The sequence below is a fragment of the Mastigoproctus giganteus genome, chromosome 7 (genome assembly GCF_048544385.1).
Source record: "Mastigoproctus giganteus isolate SK-2022 chromosome 7, ASM4854438v1, whole genome shotgun sequence".
In the NCBI taxonomy this organism is placed as follows: Eukaryota; Metazoa; Arthropoda; class Arachnida; order Uropygi; family Thelyphonidae; genus Mastigoproctus; species Mastigoproctus giganteus.
Genome location: NC_143581.1, coordinates 82,948,410 through 82,976,255, shown reverse-complemented (window position 1 = coordinate 82,976,255; position 27,846 = coordinate 82,948,410). Strand labels below are relative to the sequence as shown.

The following is a 27,846-nucleotide window of genomic DNA, read 5'->3' as shown; positions in this document are numbered from 1 at the left end:
CAGTTTACGAATGTTCGATTTATGAACATTTGCTATAATGAATGTTATAATTCATTCAAAATTTCTTATATTTGCCAATAGATAGTTTCTTATAAAACAAAATGCCAAATGTAAGATTTAAATAAATAAACATTTAAAAAAATATATTTATTACAATAATTAACAACAAATTATTGTATGATAATTATACTGAACTGTTCTTGGTTAATAAAACTAATCTAGCTAGTAAAAAAAAAATGTTGGTTTACTTGCTATGGCATGTGAAATGTTTTGTGATGGGAGAAAATGGCTGCAGCTTTTAAATCATTTTCTGAAGGGTTGGCAATCTTTGAAGAAGATGATGCAGATATGGAAAGAATTTCAAAAGTGAAAAGAGGCGTTTATGACTGTCTCGTATGCTATAGTGAGATTTTTGAAGGAAAAAAAGAAACTAATCATGCAGCCTTCTATAAAAACATTTTAAAAAAGTGGAAAACCCAGCTGTTTCTTCATTATCAGGTGCCCTTCGATCTACCACATCCGCACCTAGTGTCACTTATGTGGAAAATGTTGAACTCTGATGAAAATTTTGACGAGTAAAAGTTGAAAAGTTGTATGTACAGTATATATATTATGTTAGTACTCATTTTTTTTATTTCTGTTTTGTAACTCTTTGTTTTTATTTAAATAAAATTAACAAGTACGATATCTCGTTTTTTTTTAAATTCTTCACATTTTATTTTACGTTACGTATCATATACCATAAACCATAATGCATACTTACATTGTAATAAAATGTATTTTTTAGACCATTTGATATTTAGTACATGGTTTTAATGCTCTAAAGTGGTTGCTAGTGTATACAATATGTTTTCTAAAAGCTCAGGAATGCAAGGTACACATAACGAACAAAATGCATAATGAACGTCTTGGAACGGAACTCGTTCATAAACCGCGAGTTGCCTGTATAGAAACACAGAAAGGAAATTGATCTATTTTTAGTGCATTTATTATTATTAACTTTACTAACAACTATACCAACAACTGTACCAAACTGGGAAGGTAATCCCTCTTCTCCCTGAGGTTCAGGTCGAAGAGGTAATCCCTCTTCGACCTGAACTGAAAGATCCCTCTTATGGATCTTTCAGTTCAGGTCGATCAAACAGAGAAGCTGAAATTATGAAATGCATCTGATGCAAAGAGACTGAAAAGCTCAACTAAGAATCTTACTCTTCTTTTTCTAACAATGCATCACAATTTCTCTGCACCTGCAGAATTGGCACTGGCGACTTCACTGCATACTTTAATGGCTTGGAAACCAGTGCGATGCTTGAACCTATTAAACCACCCGTTGCTTGCCATGAACTTGGATTGGGGTTTGCCGTACTTATCCTTAATATCTTCATAAATACTTCTTGCTTTTGTTTGAATGGCCATTGGACTCAGGGGCACTTGCTTCTGAATCAGATTTTCCATCCATATTATTAATAGCTGTTCCATCTTCAATATAGCACCTGAACACTCTTTTGTAATCACTGTTGATCTTAAGTGCGTTGATCCTTTGGCATGTTACTTTTAAATAGTATTTACTGTTGAAGCAGCGAGACCTAATTCCCTTGCAATAGATGACAAACTTTGTCCTGCTTTGTCTTTCTTAATCATCTTCATTTCTAAATCAATTTTGTTTTGTTTCCTGGCACTGCCGGCATTTGTACTCTCCGTTGTCCCTTTCCCTTCATCATTGTAATACATAAATAGGAATGAATAGAAGTTTCTGAAAATTTGTTTTTTTGTATGATTAAAGATTTCACCGTAACGTAAAAACCCTCAGAATTCCATTTATCGGGATCATCGCAAATGCAATGAGATCGAGTTTACTACCCATTTATAATAGATTGCGCTAACAGAAACTCACACCCAAAAGCTGCTCACTTCAGTTATTGGGATTATTGCAAATGCAATAAGATTGAGTTTACTATCTGTTTATTAATAGATTGTGCTACCCAATAAACCGGAAAGCGCAAATTGTTTTTTGGTCGTGATCTCCAGAAGCATGCTTTAGAAAAATATCACAAAGGCATTCAAAATCGATTCTTATAATGGGAACATATGATAATGATGAAAGTGTAGTGCAAATTCCTTTATAAATATGACCTAAAAGGTCACATTTTAAGTCATATTTATTAAGATAAATAGCTTAGTAATATAGTGAAATTTTCAATTCCCAAGGATTGGGAACAAATTACAAAAAAAAAAAAAAAAAAAAAACCAATGTTATTGGGTTCACATTACAATATTTTCACAATGCCTCCATTTATCCGTACAGATGAAAAATACGGTTCCATATTTTTTTTCAGTTTGCACCGGCTGGCAAAAACTTAGGTAAAGTTGAATTTGCGTAAGTCGGGGAGTTTCTGTAATTTGAATTTCAGTGTTACATACCAACATACTTTTCACCATGACTGAATTGCAGTGCACAATAGTGCTGCAGGCCCTGATGGAATTTATTATTTGCTGGTTGATTATTTGAGTAAAGATTCCTAATCTTTTACAGTTATTTAGTAGAATTTTTGCTAAAGACCACCACCACTCTGCTGGCCAGAGTTGTTTTATTGTGTTAGCTTTTTCAAAGTGAGGGAAGTTCCACGCTAATCTAACAAATTACTGAACTGTTGCACTGACTAGTTGTTTAGGAAAAACATTGGAAAAAATAATTAATTTTTAATTATTTTAATTTTAAGTAATTAAAAATTAATTCCATTAAAACAATGAATTATAATTAACTATTAATTATTAATAATTACATGACAGTTACTAGATACTCTAAACATCTTTCAAAGAGCTAAGTTAGTGTTGAATATCATGGTGAAAGTTGATGCAAAAATTCAAAATATATTTCTTAGCAACATTTAGTGGCCTCGGGTGCCAAGCGTTATAGTGATCAAGCGAATTTCAGAGTGATTCATAAAGCGTTTACTCAGAGCCAAAGTTCTTATTTAGTTTAAAAAGTTTTTTACATTGTCTTTAATTAATAACTTAGTCTTACAAATTGTAAGCAAGTTTTAAGAAAGGAAATCCACCTTTCTTTTTTCTTTTTAAACTAACGTACTAACCCTTATACCGCTTGGTCACTCTAGCGGCACTGCTCCTGCCTCCCCGTGGCGGGGCCGGTAACCTGGGAGAAGAAATCCACTCTCCCAGGGCTGAAAGGAGCAAAGATGGAAAACAGTTCATTTCCACCTTTAGAGCCATCGAGCTCAAGACTAGCAAATAAAAGTGACAATGAAAATGACTATTCTCAAGCAAAGAGGTTGAAAACAACACCTAAAGAGGAGATACCAGCCTTCCTCATCTTGCACTCTCTATCAGATCAGCCCCTGAGCAAATTATCACCTTTTCTAGTGCAGAAATGCATTGAGTCTGCTGCTGGTTCACCTAAATCAGTACGGCGACTTCAATCAGGTGATCTTCTAATAGAAACAACTCAAGCTCAACATTCTGTAAAGCTATTAAAGCTCACAACTTTTGGAGCACACCAAATAAAAGTTACTCCCCATGCCACCTTAAACTCCTCAAAGGGAGTAATAACAGAATGGGACTTATTACTTGTACCAGAGGAGGAAATTGTCCAAGAATTACACGATCAAAAAGTCATCCAAGCAAGGAGAATAATGACCCGAAAAGACGGTACACTCGTTCCAACAAGAAGCATAATTCTTACCTTTAGCACTCCTAACTTGCCAACATCTGTGAAAGCAGGCTACCTGCATTGCCGTGTCCGACCATACATTCCGAATCCCATCAGGTGCTACAAATGCCAAAAATATGGACACTCCCAGACTGCATGTCGAGGTGAGGCAGTATGTCCCATCTGCGGGTCAAAAGATCATAACCAAGCTGATTGTGCCACTACCACTCCGCATTGTCCAAATTGTAAGGGTAACCACCCAGCTTTCTCAAAAACATGTGAATTATGGAAGCAAGGAAAAAAAATTCAAAAATATAAAGTAGAGAACAAAGTGACATACTCAGAGGCAAGAAGACAGATAATCAAAACAGAGACAAAGCAAACATATGCCGCAGCAACTCAATCTTCACAGTCTGTAGGGATCCAAACTGAAGTATCGATTCCTCCAAATATATCAATCGCGAACTGGGCACGTTCGTTGCTTTCTGTTTCAAAACAATGTCCTACACAAAAAACAAGTGAACAGTCCAATAATACCCCAATCACCATACCAACGGAGGCCTCCTCAACAATAAAACCAAAAGTAATAGAAACCAAAAAACCGCAAACATCCACCACCGGAATGGACATTGATGAACATCACGAAGCAGAAGATACATTTTTAGAACTACATGCAAGTGAAGAGATGGATGTGACCCGACCCGTTTTTCCCAGGAAAGACAAAGCAAAAATTGATCGATACAAGCAAGCTGCAACTAAAAAACAGTCAGAATCGAAAACAACACAAAAAACCACATAATGGAAAAAATCCTTCAGTGGAATTGCAGAGGATTTCGAAATTCAAAAGATGATTTGCAGGATCTAATCGATCGGTATGAACCAGCTGGCATAGCCTTACAGGAAACCCTTCTAAATTCACGAGTGTGCCCTTCCTTAAAAAATTATACCATTTTTAGACGAGATAGGAGCATTGACACGCCAGCTCATGGAGGGGTGGCTATCATTGTCAGAAATAACATTCCATCCAAGCATGTATCCCTCCAGACTCCTTTTGAAGTAGTGGCAGTGCGCATTGAAATTGGTATCACCATTACAATAGCCTCTATATATCTCCCTCCTAATTTTGCTTTCTCCTCAGATGATTTAGAAAAGCTAGTAGATCAGCTGCCATCTCCTTTCTGCTTACTGGGTGACTTTAATGCTCATCATCCTCTATGGGGATCGCCAAAAATTGACAAAAGGGGTAAAATAATAGAATTGCTGCTTGATACTCACAACCTTACTCTGTTAAACACTGGTGAACCCACATATGTCCATTTTACTACAGGATCCATGACTGCAATAGACCTTTCAATCTGCTCTCCCTCCATTTATGCCAATATGGGGTGGTCAGTTCTCGATAACCCGCTAAACAGTGATCACTTACCGATTCTTTGCAGTATTCAAACAAAAGTAAACTTATCTCCATTGCAGCGATCCACGTGGAAATTCTATAGGGCAAACTGGCATAAATTTTCCTCCCTAATCCAGTTTGATGATGAGATAGTCCAGTCTCAGCCCATAGATAGTGTCAACGATCATATAACAAATCAAATATTACAAGCTGCGAATTCTGCAATACCAAAATCTTTACCTGGGAAACGCAGACAGAGACATTACTGGTGAAATCAGGAATGCACAAATGCTAAACAGACAAAAAATCGAGCTTGGAATCTCTTTAGAAAATTTCCTACAACTGCTAATTTTCTTAACTTTAAAAAACTCAAGGCCAATTTCCGCCAAAAAAGAAGAAAAGCAAAGAAAGATGCCTGGATAGATTTTGCTTCCACCATAAACAAGGATACGGACAGCAGACTTGTCTGGAAGAAAATTCAAGCACTTAACGGTAAATTTGTGCAGTCTCCAGCCTCAATCCTGAACTGGAAATGGCAAGAATTGTCTGATCCAAAAGAAATAGCAAACGCATTAGCTGAGTCTTTCGCCAGTATATCAGCAGTGTCCACATACAGTCAAACCTTCCAAAAAATTAAGGCATCTGCAGAACAACATAAAATAAATTTTTATACTAAGGCACCTCAGCCGTACAATCAGCCATTCACGTTAAAGGAACTTTTTGAGTCTCTAAACAAAACGTCAAGTACTGCTGCCGGCCCGGACGGAGTATGCTATATAATGTTAAAAAAGTTAAATAATAAAGCAATAAGTTCCCTATTGAAATTCTACAATCGAATTTATTTAGAAAATACTTATCCACACTCATGGCGTCACTCAATTGTACTAGCCTTTCCTAAGCCAGGTAAGGATCATACCATACCGAATAATTACAGGCCGATATCGCTGACTAGCTGTTTAGGCAAAGTCTTAGAAAAAATGGTGCACAGGCGGTTAACGTGGCTTCTGGAAACAAACAATCTGCTAAACCGAAATCAGTATGGTTTTCGGAAAAATCACTCAACCTTAGATGTGATGATTAAAGCAGAAACAAATATCCGCAATGCTTTCATTAAGAGACAACATCTGGTTATGGTCAATCTCGATATTGAGAAAGCGTTTGATACCACTTGGCGATATGGTATCCTTCAGGATCTTCGATCATTCGGTCTGAGGGGGCAGTTACCACAGTTTATACAAAATTTCCTACACTACAGATCTTTTCAGGTCAGATATAGGAACGCTATATCCGAATCATTTGAACAAGAGGAGGGTGTACCGCAGGGTTCCATCCTGAGTGCAACACTATTCACAATAAGAATTACAAATATAACACAAGACATACCAAAAACAGTTGAATCATACATGTTTGCCGATGACCTGATTATCTCTTGCCAGTCACAAACCATGATTTCCATTGAAAGGCAACTTCAAATGTCCATAGCCAGAATAGAATTGTGGGCGCAACGGAATGGCTATTCATTAGCAGAAAATAAATCGACTGCAATTCATTTCTGTAAAATACGAAAATTACATCCAGATCCTGAAATATATTTAAAAAACAATCGGATTCCTCTTACCAACAATTTTCGTTTATTGGGTTTATATCTAGACAGTAAACTTAATTTTTCTAATCACGTAGCCTACCTTAGAACGGCCTGTCAAAAGAAATTAAACATCTTAAGAGCTGTGTCATCTAACTCCTGGGGTGCTGACAGACACTCCCTCACACATCTTTATAAAAGTTTTATCCGGTCCCGCTTAGATTAAGGGTCACCTGTCTATGACTCGGCAAGAAACAATTCCTTGCTACAGTCTAAATACTGTTCAACATAGTGCCCTAAGGATAGCCACAGGTGCCTTCAGGACATCTCCAGTCCATAGCCTGTATATTGACGCAAATGAACCGCCATTACACCTTAGACGAAAATTCTTACTATGTAGCTATGCTGCAAAAATAAAAAGTATTCCATCTCATCCTTGCTGGGAATACCTGTTTAACCCTCAGTATGAAATGCTATATCGTAATAAACCTAATGAAAACCGCCCTGCGTGTATTAGATTGCAAGAACTGATGCTCAGTTGGAATATTAACTTCCAGCATATCCTTGAAGACGTAGCTCCTCCTGAACATCCCTGGTCTCATTACTCACTGCTCTGTGATAATTACTTTCTGAGATGGAGAAAAGGCTCCCTGCCAAACAACAACTTCCAGCAGCTGCATAAAGCCCACGCCTTAGAAAACGCAGAGAAATTTCACATATATACAGACGGCTCCAAAACAGATGAAGCTGTAGGTGCTGCAGCAATCTCTTCTGCTTTTTCAATAGCTGTGTCTCTTCCTGTAGAATGCAGTATCTATACCGCAGAACTGTATGCAATAAAACTAGCTCTAGATAATATAACCAAACAGCAAATCAAAAAAGCTCTTATATACACCGACTCCTTAAGTGCCGTCACTGCAATTCAATCTACTACTTCTTCCCAACATCCCATTCTTAAACAGATACGGTCTCAATTATACCAATATCAAACATCCAAACAGTTGGTTACCTTCTGCTGGATACCTGGGCATGTCGGCATCCCAGGTAATGAAAGTGCAGATCATGCAGCTAAACATCCTACAAATAGATCACTCTATCATCTGAAAGTCCCACACATTGATTATAAATACACTATTAAAACAGCATGTAGGCTTCAATGGACTAATCTGTGGCAAACACAAGTAAATAATAAACTGTTTCAGATTAAAAAAGAACCTCAGTTCTGGACTTCTAGTTTCAGGAAAAGCAGACGTGAAGAAGTGATTTTGGCAAGACTCCGTATTGGACACTCATATACAACTCATTTGTTCTTGCTTATGGGAGAAAACCCACCTCAATGTTCATTCTGTCAGACTCAGCTAACAATCAAACATATTCTAATAGAATGCCCTAATTATTGAAGTAACCGGAAATCCACTTTTTATTCTGCATCCAATCTGCTGGAACCTTTAAATTTACTACACATACTGGGAAATAATGCACATTTTGAAGCACTGTTTAGATACTTGAAGAGCATAAATGTATATAATGGCCTCTGACAACAATTATATTAATAACTCAGTCATAAGTTAATAAAGAAAAGGCACAATATGGCCCAGGAGGCCCTTGTGCCAAAAAACCCAAAACAACAACAACAGCAACATTTAGTCATTAGCAAACATGTGATACAAGTAAGCAGAGCTTGTACAGCACCACCCAAAAACTGCTCACTTCATTTTTCCATTCCTTCTAATAATTTTTCCAGTCCTTTAATTGATTTAGACTCTCACTTCCAACAACACCAGATGGAAGATTATTTTGACAATTGATTACTCTCTAGCTGAATGCAAATTTCCTCTCATCTATTCTGCAACAATCCATTTTCAATTTAAATTTGTCTCCTTGTGTGTCTTGTCACTGGCATGATCATTGAAAATGACTGATTCAGCATGGTGATGTGGGATTCTTCGTCATCTATATGAATGCCAATTTCAACTCCACTTTCAAAAATGTATTCATAAATTTCTGAGTAACAGTTCTTTTCAAATATGATTTTATTTTGTTTTCGCCCAAATATACAGGGTGATTCACTACCAGTGCGACAAACTTGCAGGAGGTGTAGGGGGCACAAAGACGAATTGGAATCACATAGCATTGCAGGGTCCGAAATGCCTTCGTCATGTGGTAGAGGACGTTGAATGGGAGGTCGCATGAACAGCGATCCCACTGGAAGTCAGCATTTGCGAACTGTTTCTGTTGAAGAAACCAAGTAGCAAACGTCCTCCGGAGTGGATAATCCGCAGGCTCCAATGATTGGACACATTGCAGATGGTATGAACTCATTTGGTTTGTTGACAGTATCCTCCATACAGTGGATTGGGAAATACCCAATCGTTGGCCTATCGCTCGAGTACTCGGATTGCCTTCTGCAAGACGTAGGACATTCTCCTCATTGTCTGGCATCCTCGTCGTTCGCTCTCGATTCATGGTACCTCTTGTGAAACAACCAGTCTCACGTAACCTTCTGTGCACACATGCGAAAATCGTATGAAGAGGAGCACGCCTGTGCGGGAATCGTTCCTGGTACAAGTGCAGAGCGGCGCGCCCATTACAGTCTGCAGCTCCATACGCGAGGTGCATGTCGGCCAGTTCAACGTTTGAATACTCGTCCATCCTACTGCCTTGGGAACCGGTTCGCAAATGCTGACTTCCAGCGGGATCGCTGTTCACGCGACCTCCCGTTCAACGTCCTCTACTGCATGACGAAGGCATTTCCGACCCTGCAATGCTATGTGATTCCGATTTGTCTTTGTGCCCCCTATACCTCCTGCAAGTTTGTCGCACTGGTAGTGAATCACCCTGTATATGCAAGAAGTAGTTCCCCAGGGTTCTACTTTAAGTTACACTCTTTATCAGGATTGATCAAGTAACTAAGAGGCGCCTCCGTAGCCAGGTGGGATATTATTCTGCCCTGTGTGCATGTGCATTCAACAAAATGCAGTCCCTAAAGGCAGAGAAAGTAAATAATTTTTTTTTTTTTTTGAATGGAATCTTGCATCATATGCTTTTAATGCCAATGCTAATATTACCAGCAGACATTGACAAGTAGAACAGCAGTTAAGAACTTAAATGGCTGCCAATTTTTTTTTAAATAGGACACTGTCAAAGCCTACACTACTAAAGGATGAGCTGAGGGTTGGAAGGCAGGAACTGACTTATTTATAGACACCAGGGCAGAAAAGTTCACTCTTTGATTTTTCACATTTGTTGTCAGATTTTATTACCAGTTCTCTAATTATTTATTTTATTATTATTTTTATTATTGGTACTTTGAGAATCCTTGGTACAATAAAACCTTGTTAATTAGAAGTTCAAGGCTCCGAAGTATGTCTGCTTCAATTTAAATGGGTTCTAAATATCAGTACAGGATCAGAATGTGCTGGTATTAATTAATCATGACAAGTTTTTAATTGGATATTTTAACATCCAATTAAAAATTTAACTAACTACTGTGTCTACTGCGCCTGCAGTCTTATAGTATTATAGTGTAGTAGGTCAAATGCAGCCCAATTCATGAAGTTAAAGGTAAACATAGCAGTTATGCTTTGCTTGCTCCTACCTAATACTACAATTATTAGGTAGGTATTAGTTTGGTATTAGGTAGATGGTCATAATTCAATGATCACTCTGTATTTCAGCTCACAATGAATATCTGCTGTATTTTTCATGTTGAGGAACTATAAGTTGCAGGTCACCAAGATAGCTAGACACACAACAAAGAGTAACACGAAGCGGTAGATTGAGCTGGTGTATGCACGCCTGGCTATTAGCTATTCACTGTTGTATTCTTATAAGTTATGGCTGTTTGTTTCACTTTAAATTAACAAATTTTACAAGATAATGCAATGTAATATTACACTACCTACAAACAAAAGCGAGAGTAATCATTTCCCAATTTTAATTTTTAAAATTTGTAGACTACTGAACTCCATATGGCTCCATGATTTGGCACCTTTGTGCTGCGCACAGCCTGCACATCTGCATGCAGTGACCCATACATATAAATAATTTGTAAAACCTGTTGAACGATCTTGGTATTTTAACACATCCTGCTTTAATGCTACTTTATTTTACAATTAACTATGAAATGAGGAATTACCTCTCTGATATTCTGCAGAACACTTCAATCATCATCGTCGTCATGAGCCATTTTCAGTCCACTGCAGGATGAAGGCCTCTCCAGCAACTTTCCAGTTCCTTCTGTTTTGTGCAGTGGCCATCCATTTGCTACCCACAAACTTGTGAAATTCATCTATCCATCTCCGCTGTTGTCTTCCAGGTTTTCTTCTAGCTCCTCTTGGTACCATTCTGTTATTTTCTTAGTCCATCTGTCATCATGTCTTCGAGCTGTGTCCTCCTGCCCAAGACCATTTTAGTTCTTTAGTTTTGATAAGAATGTCCTTTACTTGAGTTTGCTGCCTAATCCATGTGTTTCTCTACTTATCTAACAGTCTGATTCCCAGTATAATTCGTTCCATTTTTCACTGTGTAGTTCTCAGCTTCTCTTCCATTTTTTTTTGTGAGTGCCCAAGTTTCACTTCCATAAGTCATGGTGGGGAGTATACATTGGTTCATTATTTTACGTTTCAGACAAACTGAGATATTGCTCTTCAGTATGTGACTATATTTCCTGAATGCTGTCCATCCAAAATTTATTCTTTTCTTGACTTCCAGCCATTTATCATTATTACAGCTAATAACTTGTCCCAGATAAGTATATGACTTCACTTTTTCAATTACTGCTCCTTCAATCATTATGTTCCTTTCTGTGGCATACTTGTTCATCATTACTTTTGTTTTAGCCATATTCATCTTTAATCCAAAATCCTTACTAACTGTGCATAACTGATTAAGATTTTCCTCTAATTCTTTGGGATCGTGGCTTATGATCACAGTGTCATCTGCAAATCATAAATGGTTTAGGTACTCTCCATTCACATTGATTCCTTTCTGCGACCAGTCTAATATACTGAAAGCTTCTTCAAGAGCAGCAGTAAACAGCTTCGGAGATATTGTGTCTCCTTGTTGAACTCCTTTCTCGATTTTAAATTGCTACTGTCTTTGTCTAGTCTAATAAAGGAGGTAGCATGCTCATATATTTTCTTCAAAAATCATAATATATGAGGTATCTATGCCTTGTCTTTCCAGTGCCCGAAACATTGCCTTATGCTGTATGGAGTCAAATGCCTTTTCATAATCCACAAATGCCAGGCATAATGGTGTTTTATATTCATTTGCTTTTTCCATTAGCTGTGATATTACGTGAAGGTGATCCATAGTTTAGAATCCTGTCCTAAAGCCAGCTTGCTCTTTCGCTTCCCATCATCGTTTTTTATTCCCTTCAAAGTGCTGCACTGTTAGAAAGAATACTTGATTCTCATCCAGTATTCTTTCTAATCTGTTAGTAATGACCCTTGTGAACAACTTGTAGATGTGGGATAATAAGCTAATTGGTCTATAATTTCCAATTTCTGATTTATCTCCTTTCTTATGCAGCAAAACTATGATTGCATTATTCCACTGCTTAGGCGTCACACCTTTTCTAATGCACTTTGTGAAGAGCCTTGCCAGTTTTTGTGTTATGTCTCTTCCTCCCAATTTTAACAACTGTATAGTAACTTCATCTTCTCCCGGGGCTTTCTGATTCTTCAATGCATGTTCTACCTCATCAGGAAGAATATCGGGTATGTCGTATGTATTGCTAATTTGCGATCCATCTTTCCCACTGCTGGCATCATTCCCTCGCTCTTTGTATAATTCTCTGTAGTAGTCTTCTGCTATTTGAATTATGCCTTCCTTGCTATTTATAAGTACACCATCGCTAGTCTTCAGTATCATTTGTCTTCCTGTATTACTGCTCATGGCTGCTGATTTAATTCCTTTGTTTTCTCTTCAATACTTATTATTATACACTTCAATATAGAACACTTCAATACTTATTATTAAATGATTTCTAATCACTTGAAGGCAAAACTAATGATCCAATGCACCAGGAATCACCGCTTAAGAATTCCCGACCTGACCCCAGATACATCAGACCATCAACCAAAATAATCGAGTGAAAGAAGACTTAAGCCGTACTTAAAAAACGAGTGCTAAAATAATTTAAAAAATTAAGAAAAATTTTAAAATTTTTAAAAAATTAATTTAGCACTCGTTTTTTTTTTTTAAGTACGGACTAAATGTACAGGCTTTTCATTTGATAATTTTGGTTAATGGTTTCACATGTTTGAGATTCTTGGGCAGTGATTCTTGGTGCATTGGTTCATTAGTTTTGTCTTTGAGTGGTTAGAATTCATTTAATATATTTTATATTCATTTTAACTATGGAGAGAATAAGTATTGAAGTGTTCTGCAGAATATCATGGTGGTAATTCCTCAATTCATAGTTAATGATATATAACGTAGAACTTATTCTGATATAGCTCTGTCATTAAAGTTATTTTACAATAAAATTTTGACTTTTTTTTTTTTTTTTAATCAACTGTCGCTCACAAAGGCCATTACATGTAATGCAGTAAAAGCCAGTTTTTTTTTTTTTTTTTTTTTTAATGACCCTAAGGTAATTCAGTTTCATATTCTATCTCATATATGAGATAACTGATATCCTGTACTTATTCCCTAAACACTATTAGCTTTCATTCAGGTTATTTTTATTTCAAAATTTAAAGAATGGACAAAATCAAAGAAATAATTGGTGGGTATACTTCATTTCTCCAGTTTAGGATGAAATGGTTAATACTTGTCACTGTTTGACCCTTTTCTGGCAACACTTATATAAATGTTGATTGTTTTTTATTTTTTTATATTTATGATCTAATCAATGAATTTACAAGTTGCAATGTTGTTTCATCTATGTTCTTAAATATTTAAATGCCTTCTAAAACCTTGTTATATTTGAGCAAATAATTTATGGTGTTCATATTTATAGGAATATTTTACAAGCACAGTTTTAAATGAGCTCTTAAAGCAAATAAAAGAAAATGTTTTTCACCTTCCCAAAATAGGTCAGTATACCATCTGCTTATTTGTCTCTTATTTTTAATTATATTTATTTTATTTTAATTGTGTTATATAATTTGGTGAAAGTTTGTTAGATTATTTGAAATTTTTTAATACAGTGTATGCCTACTTCATGTGTTTATGCATTTGCATAAACTGCATTAAGGCCTGATTACAATAAACATTGTTTTTTTTATGTATTAGTATACATCCGACCGGAACTTGATAAAAACTATAACATTATCTATGATCACAATAAGTGGCGACTGCATTTGGTAGTTATAAAAACATTAAGGCTACCCACACACATAGGACATTTTGTCACACAGTTGTTTAGTCGTATGGGTGAAATCCATTACATTATATAGGGCTGCACTCACATATTTGACAGGCCTGTAACAGGACAAAAGTGTTGCCACCAAGTTCCAAATTCTTGACAACTAAAGAGTCATACAACATCTAGGTAGAGAGCTTCTAATGCAGGTGTGTCGACAGACAACAAAACTATTGAATCCACACACGCGCACACACACACACACGCGCGCACGCACGCACGCACGCACGCACGCACGCACACACACACACACACACACACACACACACACACACACACACACACACACACACACACACACACACACACTCTGCGTTTTCTTTATTCCCTCTCAAATTTCCCTAAACAGAGCTCCCACTCTGCTTCCCATCATCGTTTTTTATTCCCCTCAACGTGCTGCGCTGTTGAAAATTATAAAATTAACTCTTCAACATTTTCAGTGTTCAGCCTACATGAATGATAAGAAAGTATTGAAAAGTTGATTGATAAAGTGGAGAAGAGACTGGCATTATTTTCAAAAACATTACAACAATATTCAGGCAATGTTAAAAAGAAGTAGTGGGAAGAGGTTTGTGCAGTTCTGGTAGGAAAAATGGTCTGAAATAATACCTGAGGAAAAAAACAAAGCAGGTATTATATTTATTTTATTAGACATTTGTTTTATTACAAATGTATATTCGTATTTACACAATGCATAGTATTCACGCTTTATCATACTGCCAAGGAGCAGGTCCTCGAGGTGAAATAATTTCTAATATCCATCCTCATGTACTGGATAGAGTTACATCTTCCAATGGGTGTTCATACAGTGTATCCACAACTATAATTCCATCCATAATTTCCATCCTTCATTCGAATATAGTTATAGAGAACATGGCAGGCCCTAACAATGCCATCATAAAATTCAATATTTATGTCGAGGTCTATGAAAAATTCTCCATTTGCTGGCCAAAATCCAAATGTATATTTCATCATCTGACATGCTTTTTGTGTGCCTTTAGTTGAATATTCTTTTTGGAGATGTCAAATTTTTCTTAGCAAATGGCCATAAAATGTACTTTGAGAGACTGAATGTTTTACCACCTACAAGAACAAATGGCATACATTTTTCATTTACATCAGTAAGTAGACTATTTTATGATACTGCAGTTGTTTGCAACAGTAATGAGACAACAGAAAGTCCTCTCTGTGCGTGCGTGCGTGCGTGCGTGCATAAGCCTACAATGTGTGGGTGCATTATAGCCTTAGTAGCTAATGCGCCAAAAAAATCAAAACAAAGCCTACAATGTAAACAAATAATTATATTTTATATATAAATCGTTGGTATGAAAATATTGTAGAGGCTAGTGTAACAACACAGAAATATAAATTGAACTGGTTAAGTTAGGAGCACCATTTCATTCTTTCATTAGTGAGTTTGTTAATTGAGTGTGAGGTCACAATTTTCATTACAGTCAGCTCTGCAGAATAAATTTTTTCTTGGAATTTTTAAAAAAAAATGTCAAAATGAAAAATCTGATTGCCTATTTAAAAATGCCTATTACAGCCAAAAATCAAACTAATTTTTTAAAAATTCTGAGAATATTGTGAAATAATTTTGTAAAAAAACACGCAGAAAAATCAGTTTTTATTTTTAATGAAGTGACATCATTTATAAGTAGTTGTTTATTTAATTTAATTTCATTTGTTTTGACATTTGAATTCCCGAGAATTTTAACTTTTTTAAACCCAAATTAGACTACAACGGCTGACAGGTGAAATATCCTCCTTTTATTTTCAAAAATGGCTTTGAAAATGAAAAGAATATTAAAATTTGTTTTACTCTTAGTTGGAAACAAATAAGAGATAACAGTAACAGAAGATTTTAGAATAGTAATTAACATGTTGAATGCTGACTACGAGTTAATTCATACTGGACAATCTGGCCCAGGATGCAGACTTAGAGTTAACTCAGACTGGTATGACTTGCTTTTCAGGCACAGCTATGTGTATATTCGTGCAAATGTGTGCAACTGATGGATAGTTGGCTTCTGGGATAAGAATGAAAAATCAACCACGGCATCAGAAAACAGAGTTGATTCACAAAAAGAAATATTTTCTTCTTCAAAGAGCTAGCTTCTCTTGCCGCACTAGACAATAATAACATGTTCTGTAGTTTTTTATTTATTTATTTTTTTATGTGAACCCCAAACACGAGAGGTATTAGAACCTATAGTACTTAGTACTGTGCTTGGGTTGGAGATTGAGAAGACGAAAGAAGATATTTGTTGACATTGGACTTGAACTTCTGTAGATTGTAATTTTCAGGAAATATGTATGAAGGAAGGTTGTTCCAGAAAACGGCAGTTGAATGAATAAATGAGGAAGATGAAAAGTTGGTTCTGTGGGTTTGAAGTTGGACACTAAATGAATGTTCGCTGGTGGCGGCACGTGTTCGGACTGTTTTGAAAGAGAGAGCGGGAATTATAGAAGCTAATTCAGAAGAACAGTGCCCATGGAAGTATCTGTAGAAGAGGCATGCAGCAGAAACAGTGCGTCTATGAAACAGCGAGTGGAGAGACTCTGTTAGAGATGAATCATTGATTAACCTAACTGCCCTCTTCTGAATGGAATCAAGAAGCCTGAGAGAGGTTTTGGGGGCACAACCCCAGATGTGGGAACAATATTCCATGGCAGGGCGGATTTGCGATTTATACAGAGTGAGCAGCTGTTTGGAAGAAAAGTAATGCCGAGAGCGAAAGAGAAAACCAAGTTTTTTAGATGCAGAGGAAGCAATATTTGTAATGTGCTTGTGCCAAGAGAGATTAGAAGTCAGGGTAATCCCCAAAAGAGATATATCATTTTGCCTAGAAATTGGAGTGTCACTTAAGATAAGCATAGGAGCAGAAGAATCCTTTTTGCGAGATATAAGACAAGACTGAGTTTTAGAAGGGTTGAAATCAACTAAGTTGTCTTTGCCCCACTGGAGAATTACCTGAAGATCGGCATTTAAGGAATTGGGAGCAGATTTTCGAGAAGTTGAAGCTGATTGAGCAGGACAAGGTTTCTCAAAATGGAAAGTTGAATGCAATGTGCTATCATCGGCAGAACTATGGATAGGATTTCCAGTCAATGGAAGAACGTCATTGATATACAAGAGGAAAAGAGTGGGGGAAAGAACTGAACCTTGGGGAACACCGGCATTAGTGGAGAAGTTAGAAGACAGAGAGCCATCAACCATCACCCTCAGTGAGCGATCAGAGAGAAAACTGGATAACCAATTACTAAAAACAGTTGGCAAACCATAAGATGGAAGCTTGTTTAGAAGACATTTATGCCAAACACGATCAAAAGCCTTTGAGATGTCAAGAGCAACTACTTGTGTTTCACCGAACCTTTCCATTGAATTAGTCCACAAATTGGTAACATAAGCCAGAATATCACCAGTGGATCGACACTGACGGAATCCATACTTGTGATCGTTGATCAGATGGAAGGTTTCTAGGTAGTTTAAGAGTTGGCGGTTAATTGATTTCTCCATTACTTTAGAAAGAATAGAAGTAATTGCAATGGGACGATAATTGGAAGGGAGGGATTTGTCACCCTTTTTAGGAACTGGCTGGATATGAGCAAATTTCCAAACAGAAGGAAAAACACCTTTAGAATAAGAAAGTGAAAAAAGGCGGCAAAGAATAGGAGTAAGTTCAGGAGCACAGGTTTTGAGAACAAGTGGAGAAATACCATCAGGACCTGGAGCTTTCTTAGCATCAAGATTCATCAAAATCCTTCTGATATCCTTTTGACGGAAGACCACAGGAGGCATTGAATGGAGCGTGTTAGGAATGGGGGAAGGTGTTTTACCAAGATCATTAATACATGAGCTCAAAGAAAAATGGGATGCTAGCAGGTCAGCTTTATCCTTGGCTGAAGTGACAACAGAACCATCTGGTTTGGACAGAGGTGGGAGCAGAGATGGGCAAAAGTTGCGGCCAATAGCTTTGGCAAGAGACCAGAATGCTTGGCTACCATTAGGGCAAGAAGCAAGTTTTCTACTCTTAGCCTGTTCAAACTCTAGTTTGGACTAATTAATAACTGCTTTACAATTGTTGCGAGCTTTGGTGTAGGCAGAAAATGAAACTGAAGAATTAGAGACAAGCCAATTACGATATGCAACATTCTTCTCTTGGAGAGCCTTAGCACATTTATTGGAAAACCAAGGTTTAGATAAAGGACGAGATTTTAAAGTGGAGTGTGGGATAAAGGATTCCATTCTTGCAAGAATAATTTCGCTGACACGATCTGAGCAAACATCGACATCAGAACTTTTGGAACAGTAATCTGACCAAGGAAAAGAAGAAAAGAAGTCTCGCAGGGCATCCCATTTTGCATTCTTCTAATGCCAAACAACACGAGGTTGGGAATAGCCATGAGATAAAGGTTCCATTGGAGAAGAGACAATCACCAAGTTGTGATCTGAAGTGCCTAAAGGAGCTTTCACTTCAACCGTGTACTTAGAAGGGCTGTTTGTGAGAAAAAGATCAAGCGTATTGGCTGTGTGATTAGGATTGTCCGGTATTCTTGTAGGTAAATGAACAATCTGTGCTAGGTCATTAGTAATTGCAAAAGCCTCAGCATCTCGACCTGCTGGGTCGGTGTGACTAGAAAACGGAGGCCAGCTGGGGTTGTGAACATTAAAATCACCAAGGAAAATTACCTCACTTTTAGGAAAGTTGGACTGGAGAAAGTCAAGTTGCAAAGAGAGGAAGTCAAAGAGCTCCAAGTGATTAGTGTAGTTGGGAGAATGGTAGAGACAACAGATGAATTTGACACAATGAGGTAGAGAGATTTTAAGCCAGAGAAGATCAAAGAGAGGAGATTCCAAATTGCCAAGTCTCTGACAGGGAATATCAGAACGGACATACGCACAAGTATCACCTTTGAGGCGAAAGGAATCATACAGCGAATAATTTGGGCATCTGAGATGAGCAGTAGTTGAATCAACCGATAACTGAGATTCTGTCAGAAAAAGTACATGAGGTTTGGCAGACTGCATGTGGAAATGGACATCGTTGAGATTAGAATTGAGACCACGTATATTTGTGAAATGAATTAGGAAGTCCTTGGGAGGTTTAGATCTTTTTGCAGATAAGCTTGCTCTATTAGTTTGACAATTCATGGTGTATTCAATAGTAAGAAAAAGTGGGTGGGACATGCTGTATGAAGTAATGAAATTTTTGGATATGGCGTGCATGTGGTAAGAATATACCCAGATCCTTGACATAACGTGGCCTCGACAATGCTCCCCGCATACACACTACTCGGACTCCCTCCAGTCACTATCTGGCAGAGTAGAGGTAGCAAGATTATACACTAGCTGATCCGGAAGCCTCCTAGAGAGTTACCAATAGGTCCGGTCCGGTGTACTAACTAGCGGCCGGCCTGCGAAAACCGTTTTAGAGCTGTACCCTCGAAATGTAAGGAATATTGGATTTCGCCACGATGTTCATCATAACCTCAAAAGTCATCAATCATACTGCATGATGGAAGAGATAGGGAAGGGCTGACCGGAACTTAGCTCTAGAGACTAAACATGGGTTCCACCACTTCAAGCCTCCAATAAGCAAAGTGGTGGTATTTCACCGGTTGATGAGAGTCATCTTCCACTTAGTACTGCCTGGTAACATAGAGGGGCGGCGTTCCTCCATGTGGTGTGGGCGCCAAACCTCGACCCCTGCTTACGTTGGTTCACACCTGGGTGGTCACCCACCATGTACTTGTGCATGGGGGTTATACCCAGGATTACTAACAGTCCCACCATCGTGAAGGTGCAAGCAGAGGATTTGGCTGTCACAGACCGTCCGGACTTCGCCGAAATTGGGTCCACTTGACTTGAGTGTCACCCGAATATCAGTTTCATCAGCGTTTTAGACTCCCAGGTAGCAAGTACAGCTTGTCTGGCATATCTGAGAAAATGTCTGTGACAACCTCAATACTCGACATGGCTTAGTCAGGCGTGGTTTTTTTACGGTTGGTGGTATGGCCAACTGAAATCCTAAATAACGAATTTTACGTTCAGACCTAATCTTGTTTGGAAAGTTTAGAATTTTTTCTCCAATCAAAGATTCAATGTAACTTTTCCGTCAAGTTACGGGTTCCAGGTTTCTCTGAAATTCAGAGAAACCTGTAACTTGATGGAAAAGACTGTATGTGTTATGCGTATGTATTTCTATAATATGTAATGCAGTTTTTTCGGACATCTGATGGTTTTTCTTAGCGTTGAATAATACGAGAGCATTTGATCCGATCGATCTATGAACTAGGACCGCATGACTCATCAAAAAGCTCTTCAAATTCCTAGTCACTCATATTAGCATAGAGTTCAAGCTCTTCTTCGGTCAGTGGCCTCTTCTTATCCATGTTTTAGGTTCTTTTTAGTACGTAACAAAGTACTAAATACAACGTACATGGCAAAGTCTGTTTCACTACAGCAGATTTACGCACAGCACAGATTAATATATAGAGAATTCTGCAAGTTACAACACATCTGATTTAATTGAGTTAACTCGTAGTTGGCTGCTGCGAAGAATTTTCTATTACATACGCCAACTATGAGATAATTCACGAGGCGTTTTTTACAACAATAAGATTTTTTTATGAGTTTTGGTGGTGAATATATATTATAATTTGGGTTTTGAATAATTTAACATGCCTAACTCAAATTTGTGTCGGAGACCAGTTTACTCAAATAATCCTTGGCAGTCAATGTGTTAACAGACAATTTATTTGAATCATACATCAAACTGCCTTGAAAAATGTAAATTGACATACTTACTCCCCAGATCCCACACATGAGGTCACAGTTTTCACGACAGCCAGATCTGTAGAATTAATTTTTTTCTTGGAATTTAAAAAAAAAATGTCAAAATGAAAAATCTGATTGCCTATTTAAAAATGATATTACAGCCAAAAATCAAACAAATTTTTTAAAAATTCTGAGAATGTTGTGAAATAAATTTGTAAAAAAAAAACACTAAAAAAAATCAGTTATTATTTTTAATGTAGTGACATAATTTATAAGTAGTTGCTTATTATTTTATTTAATTTGTTTTGACATTTGAATTCTAGAGATTTTTAACTTTTTTAAACCCAAATCAGACTACAATGGCTGACAGGTGTAATATCCTACTTTCATTTTCAAAGCCATTTTTGAAAATGAAAAGAGAGTATTAAAACTTTTTTTTACTCTTAGTTGGAAACAAATGGCTTCAGAAGATTTCAAAATAGCCATTAACAGACAATTTATTTGAATCTTTTATCAAACTGCCTTAGAAAATGTAAATTGACATACATACTCCCCAGAGCCCATACATGTACAGATATGCCAGCGAGCCTATGAGTTTGAATGGAGATAAGCGGTAGGATGTAATATGGTAGGAGTTCACATATGATTGAGTTGTGAGCTTCTGAACATTATCAAGACTATGATGTTAGGACTGTCACATTGAAATTGTAGATACAGCAGACTCTTGATTTACTGGGATCAGATTAACCAGAACACTTGAAGACTCCAAATTAAAAAAAAAACAAAAAAAAAACAGAAATCATAAAATTCAAGTAATAACTAGAATAAGTATGTTTTGCCTGTCGTAAATAATCGACAAGAAGCAGCATTGTAAATATTATTATTTATTATTACCTATTAACTTGCAACCCCTGCTGTCTTCACATGCGTCCCTCAAAAAAAAAAAAAAAAAAAAGAGACCAAATGTTTAGTTTGTTTTAGTGTGTTGTGTTCCATTGCACTGCAAAAGGACAAATTTTGTTTCATTATTTTTGTCAGGAATGTCAGAATTTTTTTTACAATAACTATATATATATATTTTTTTTTTTGTTTAGAAATTGCGAAAATTGGCAAATGCAAGAGAATTAAACAAAAACTTGAAATTATTCAAACGTTTGAAAACTGTGCATCCGTTAAATCTCTGAAAAAATCATTATAATGTTGGTGACCAAACCATACACGTCATTTTAAAAAATAAAGGGAAGCTATTAGATTTAAAATCGACATCATAAAAAATAAAGGGAAAAACGAAAACTTACGAAAAGTAACATCATAAAAAATAAAGGGAAAAACGAAAACTTACCACATACTACTCGCGAGTAGTATGTGGTAAGTTTTTGTTTTTTTATCTATTGCCATACTTTTTAACGTAGGTTGCTGAACATTTTTCAATACAGCAAATCCCCCCTATGGAGTTCGTACTTATGTTACGTTATTTATATTTTTTTATGACTGAAGATTTCAGTGAAGGGGACACACATTTCACTATAATAACTTAAAAATCCACAGAATTCCAGCTATTGGTATTATCGAAAATGCAATAAGATCGAGTTTACTACCCGTTTATAATCAGATGCACTAACAGAAATCGGGGTTCGAGCCCGTCACCACCAAATACGGAAAATGCGGAAAGGTCAGGGAATGACCGCCGCATATTCCTGGAGCAATATGGCCTTAGTTGCTAATGCTCCTAAAAACCAAAATAACTAACTAACTAACAGAAAGGTGCAGTAAGCCGGAAAGTGCAAATTATTTTTATTGTTTTATGGCAGTGACCTCCAGAAATGTGTTTTAGTAAAATGTGAGCTGGTGGGGTGATAATAGTGAGTTTTCGTCTTAACCCTGTGAAGTTCTTTACAGAAATTTAATTTTGACTGTTATCATGGTGCTGACCAAGAGAATGAGTGACAGCATTACTAGTAAATCTATCAAGAAAAGTAAAGCGGTTGAGTTGGATCAGAAAATTAAAATAATGATATATGAAAATGGCCAAACATTAACAAGTATTGTGCGGAATTCAGATTTGTCAGTGGCAACGGTGAACACAATAATGGAGAACGAATACGAGAAGCGGTGAAGCGATCGGCGCCAATGAAGTCAAATATAATAACCAAGGCTACGAAATACAAATCACTTTTTACAGTATACTTTTATGTTTTTTCTTATGTGCCACTCCGGTTAGATACTTTACCGCTGTCCCCAGATAAAGTTTTTAATTGAACTAATTAAAAATATATAACTATTTTCTTCATTCTTCTGAGGATATTATGTAGTTTTTGTAATTTTGGCATATCAGGGATATATGTAGTAGCAATATATTTTTTTTGTCATTACTGAGTTACATAAAACTCAACTTACGTAAGAAGTCCGTGAACGTATGTCGGGAACTTGCTGTATTTTTGGATTAACTGGGAAATCAAGTATCCAAGAATTTTTTTTTTTTACCATCTATCCCGGAAAATCGAGAGTCCTACTGTAGGTGGGAAAGTATTGAACGTCAAAAGTGACATTGCATTTTTCGATGAGATATTTGAACAGTTGGTCGATTCATCCAGATAAACTGTACTTGAGTACAAAAATTGTTTTATTTTATTATTGTTTGAAATTTTTTTTCTTCAAATTGTAAATCAGCAAAACTTACAATATATATATGCAAACATATTCTTGGTCTTATTTTATTTTATTTATTTTTAATAAGCTGGTTGTTAAAAATTTACCAACACACCACTGGAAGTACAGCATAAGCAGCCACTGCATGTACTACAGGAGAGACTGCATCTGCAGGGATGGAATACACTCATAAAATAGAAAGGGTAAAAAACTGTTAAATGATACTATCGAAGTGTTAGATGGGTTGAAAAACTGCTAGCTTGGGGGGGGGGGGGGAGGGATAAACAGACAAATAGATTAACATAACAATTGCCGCAGACAGAAGTGAAAGTGATTCTTGCATTGCTACTATTGGAATAAGCAGCAGCCTGGAAAGCAAGGTGTTGGGGATTTCATGGATTTCAAGCAGTCCTCGACTGCTTGAAATCCATATTATACACAAACTGTGTAAGCTCACTTATAACACCAATCCTAGGAGCATAGTGGGTAAATTGGTTGAATTTGAAATGCTGGTCAAGACATCAAATGTGGGTGTCATTGGGATATTGAAGACATGGTGTCACCAGATATAGGGGGTTGCAGAATTTGAATATGATAAATACAATGTGTACAGAAAGGACAGACTGGATAGTAGTGGGGGGGGGGGTATGCTCTTAGTTAAGAAACAAAATCTAAGGCAATGCATCCAGTTCACATGGGTTGTTGAGTCAGTTTTGTGTGACATAAGCACTGGGAAAACAAAAATGAGAGTAAGAGTGTGTTATAGGCTTAATGACTCTGATGAGTACAGTGAATAATTGTACAGAGAAATAGTGTGGGCAAGTAAATCAATGTGTCTTAAATCGTGGGATTTTAACTTCCCAGATATTGGACTGGAACTTGTGGGTTGGTCACTTGCACACTAGCAAGACTTTTGTGGATTTATTGAATGATTGTTTTCTACAGCAGCATGTTCGAGAGGCAATCAGAGGGAGCAAATACCCTTGACCTGATTATCAGCAGTGATTATTCTTGCATTAAGAACCTGTAGATAAAGGAACCACTTGTTGGCAGTGATCACAGTGTACCAATGTGGGATTTTCTTAATAATGTAACTACCATCAGGGTAAAGGGAAGGGTTTTTGCTTTTGTAATGGTGACCGTAGTGGTCTCACAGTTTTTAAATTCAATAAAGTGTGACCAGCCTTTTCCTACCAACTAAGAAATACTCTTCAAGGTGACAATGACATTGTCAGGAAGTCAGATTTTTCTGTTTGAACAGAAATTTTGTTAGGCCTAAATCGATGTCAGAAGAAAAATGCACGGGATGCATATAAATTATCAGGCAAAACAGAAGCCTATGGTAGATATAAGCTAGTCAAAAATCAAGATGGGCAAGCGAAGGCAGATTATGAGAAATCTTTGGCAAAGGATGCAAAGAAAAACAACAAAGACTTCTTTATTTATGTAAAATCCACTGATATTCAGTGGACCAATTGGTCCACTGAATATCAGTGGTTTGACTTTTGATGATCCTACTCAGGTAGAAGACAAACTGAATGTGTATTTTGCATCTACATTCACAAATATAGATGATGATCATGATGAATTCTGTGGGGAAGTGGAGGCCAGAAGTTTATCAAACTATAACAGGGAGGCAAATGATTTTGTAATAACCAAGAGCAAAGTGGAAGAGAAATTATTGAAGTTAAAATAAGAAAGGCACCCTAGTTTGATGGGATCTATCCAGTTATATTAAAGAAGACAGCAAAGGAAGTAAGCAAACCCTTAGCCATAATTATCAGAGCATCCTTAGATTCAGGGGAGGTCCCCACAGACTGGAGATGTGCAAATGTTTCCCCAATTCACAAAGAGAGATCAAAGGGTGACATGAGTAATTACAGAACTGTTAGGGTGGAAACACACTATTATTACTTCACGAGACTTCAATTGTATACATGTCTAGCGTCAAATGTGGGGTAGCTATATTTAACAATTAGTGTATTGCTAATCACAATGGTGGAGAGCACCTTTGTCATTGGCTGTATTCACAAGATAACACGTCAGGCTTCAGGGCCGAATGACATTGTCAGGAAGTCAGATTTTTCTGTTCGAACAGAAATTTCGTTAGGTGCGACCACGTGACAAGAGTAAAATGGAGGAAATGCTAATATAAAATTAAATTTGAAGTAAATAATCTGTTTTGAGCGCACAAGTAAGAATATCCAAAATCAAATAACAACGACATCAAGGACAAGGACGTTGCACCTGTGCCTATTCCGAAGAACCTCCACTTTGACCAGCTACTCGGCATACTTACAGCAAATGTCCAGTCACAGGGATACTCAAAATTGGCCAAAGGAGGAAAATAGATCAACAGAATTCCAATTAACAAATTGAGAGGATGAACAAGTCGATCATTTCAATTTGAACAATCCATACATAATTTCTTACAAGTTCAATTTTGAGGGTTGAGAAGAAGTTTTTCGTTGTAATTAAATTTCATTAAAATTTTTTGTTTCGTATTTTGACAGAATAAATCCTTATTCAAAATTAAACTTGCAGTATTTCAACTTTCCTTAAACACACAACTAATTTTTCCTTAGCGCTGATTGAATTTTGAAATTGCGTATTTTGCCCTTGAATGTCATCCTTAATTGGATTATATAGGAAATTAAATTCTTATTTATCCATCCGTAAGTACATCTTGAAATGATTTTCATCTTCTTCTAAGTCTTGCAGTAAACAATGGAAATTGCTCTTTTCTGTTCTCTTCCAGTTTATGTTGTGTATCCATTGCTTACTCTCTTTTGTTTTCTTGGCTATAGGAAAAGGGCATGCATTTTCAAAATCTGAAGAGGATGAACTGTGGCAATTCATTTCGCTTCAGCTTTCCTCAGAGTGAATGGCACATATACAACGTTACAGGTTGCCAGACATACCCCTTTTAGAATTATAATAAAATTTCCAAGATACCCCCTTTTTTAACATTTGAAATGGGAATTTGAAAAAAGCAGAAATTATAAAACAACCTGTTGAAATGATTATTTAGGAAGAAAGAATTAACTGACGATAAAGTTGTTGTTGAAATGCACCCTTAAAGACTCGAAAAACAACATTTTATCCTATTTACAAAAGGGGGTTACAGAATATTTATATTATGCTAACTTTGTAACCTTTTACATTCTACTTGACTTCTTTTTTATTTTGTTGTAATGGTTTAAGGCTCAGGCAACAAACTTTTTTTTAATTTAAAATTCCCAATATCAATATCGATTTGCTGTATGAAGAATGTGTTCTGTTGAAATCATTCCATAGAAATATTGAGACAAAAGACCTCAAAAATACCGCAGATGTTTCGATAAAAATTTTAAATGTGTATGAAGTATGTAATACAGAAAAAAATATTAATTTTGTTTTTGCTTTGTCTCACTCAAATGCAGTGAGTGAACGAGTGTTTAGCTCAATGTTTAATACATGGAAAAAGGATAGAAATAAATTAGACCTAAAGAATGCTGAAGGAGAACTGTTGCAGAAAACCAATCACAATGTCATGCAAAGAATTTTACGCATTATGTACTAAAAAATGAAAAATTGTTAAAGAAAATTTGCTCAAATGAAAAGTATTGCTAGGTAAATATTTTCTTTTTGATAAAATAAATCAGGTTTATTGAATGTGTATTGTAAACAATTATGTAAAACATTTGATGTTAATATTTAGAAAAGTTTCCTTTAGTGTTTATTACTTTTGCAATAAAATTTTTCAAATTAAAGCACCGACTATAATTCGGTTAATTTTATTTAAATTTGACTAATTTTGTATTCCACGAACTTGTAAAAATAAACAAAATATAGAAATAAAATGGTTGTTATTAAAATTGTTCGGTTTTCTTAAGATATAATGCAAGTACCCCTAAACGAGGAATGAATACTCCAAACATAAGCACAAGTACCTGAAGATCAAATTTTTAATCTGGCCACCCTACGTTACAGTTTTTTCTCTGACTGACTTCGCAATTTACATTAAACAGGGAGCATAGAGTACTACTTTTAGGATGAAATTCACGTAACGTGATAATAGTGTGTTTCCGTCCTTAGTCCAACTTCTGTTCTGGGGAAAATAATGGAGTCATGGTAAAAGAAGCATTGCAGCATCACCTAGTCAAATCTGCAATTGTAGTTCACACACAGCATGGGTTTGTTAAGGGGAATTCTTGTCTGACCAATTTGATTTGTTACTATGTGATCTGATCACAAAGGAACTGGATGCAAAAAATTATTTTGATATCATATACTTGGATTTCAGGAGAGCGTGTGATACTGTTGCACATGGAAGACTATTGTACAAATTGGAGCAGTAGCTTCCATAGCCGAGTGGTCAGGAGAAAGAGTGCAGTAGTATATGCTCTTTGAGTAGACC

At 36.5% G+C, this 27,846-nt stretch overlaps 1 protein-coding gene across 1 annotated transcript in view; it reads left to right on the top strand.

The window, feature by feature from the left end:
• Positions 1-27,846, top strand: part of LOC150083034 (poly(A)-specific ribonuclease PARN-like) — a 504,128-nt gene that overhangs the window by 276,707 nt on the left and 199,575 nt on the right. The window contains exon 11 of the mRNA XM_090376989.1: positions 13,613-13,688. Within this exon, the coding sequence (XP_090233115.1) occupies positions 13,613-13,688 (76 nt within the window). The remainder of the gene's footprint in view (positions 1-13,612; positions 13,689-27,846) is intronic.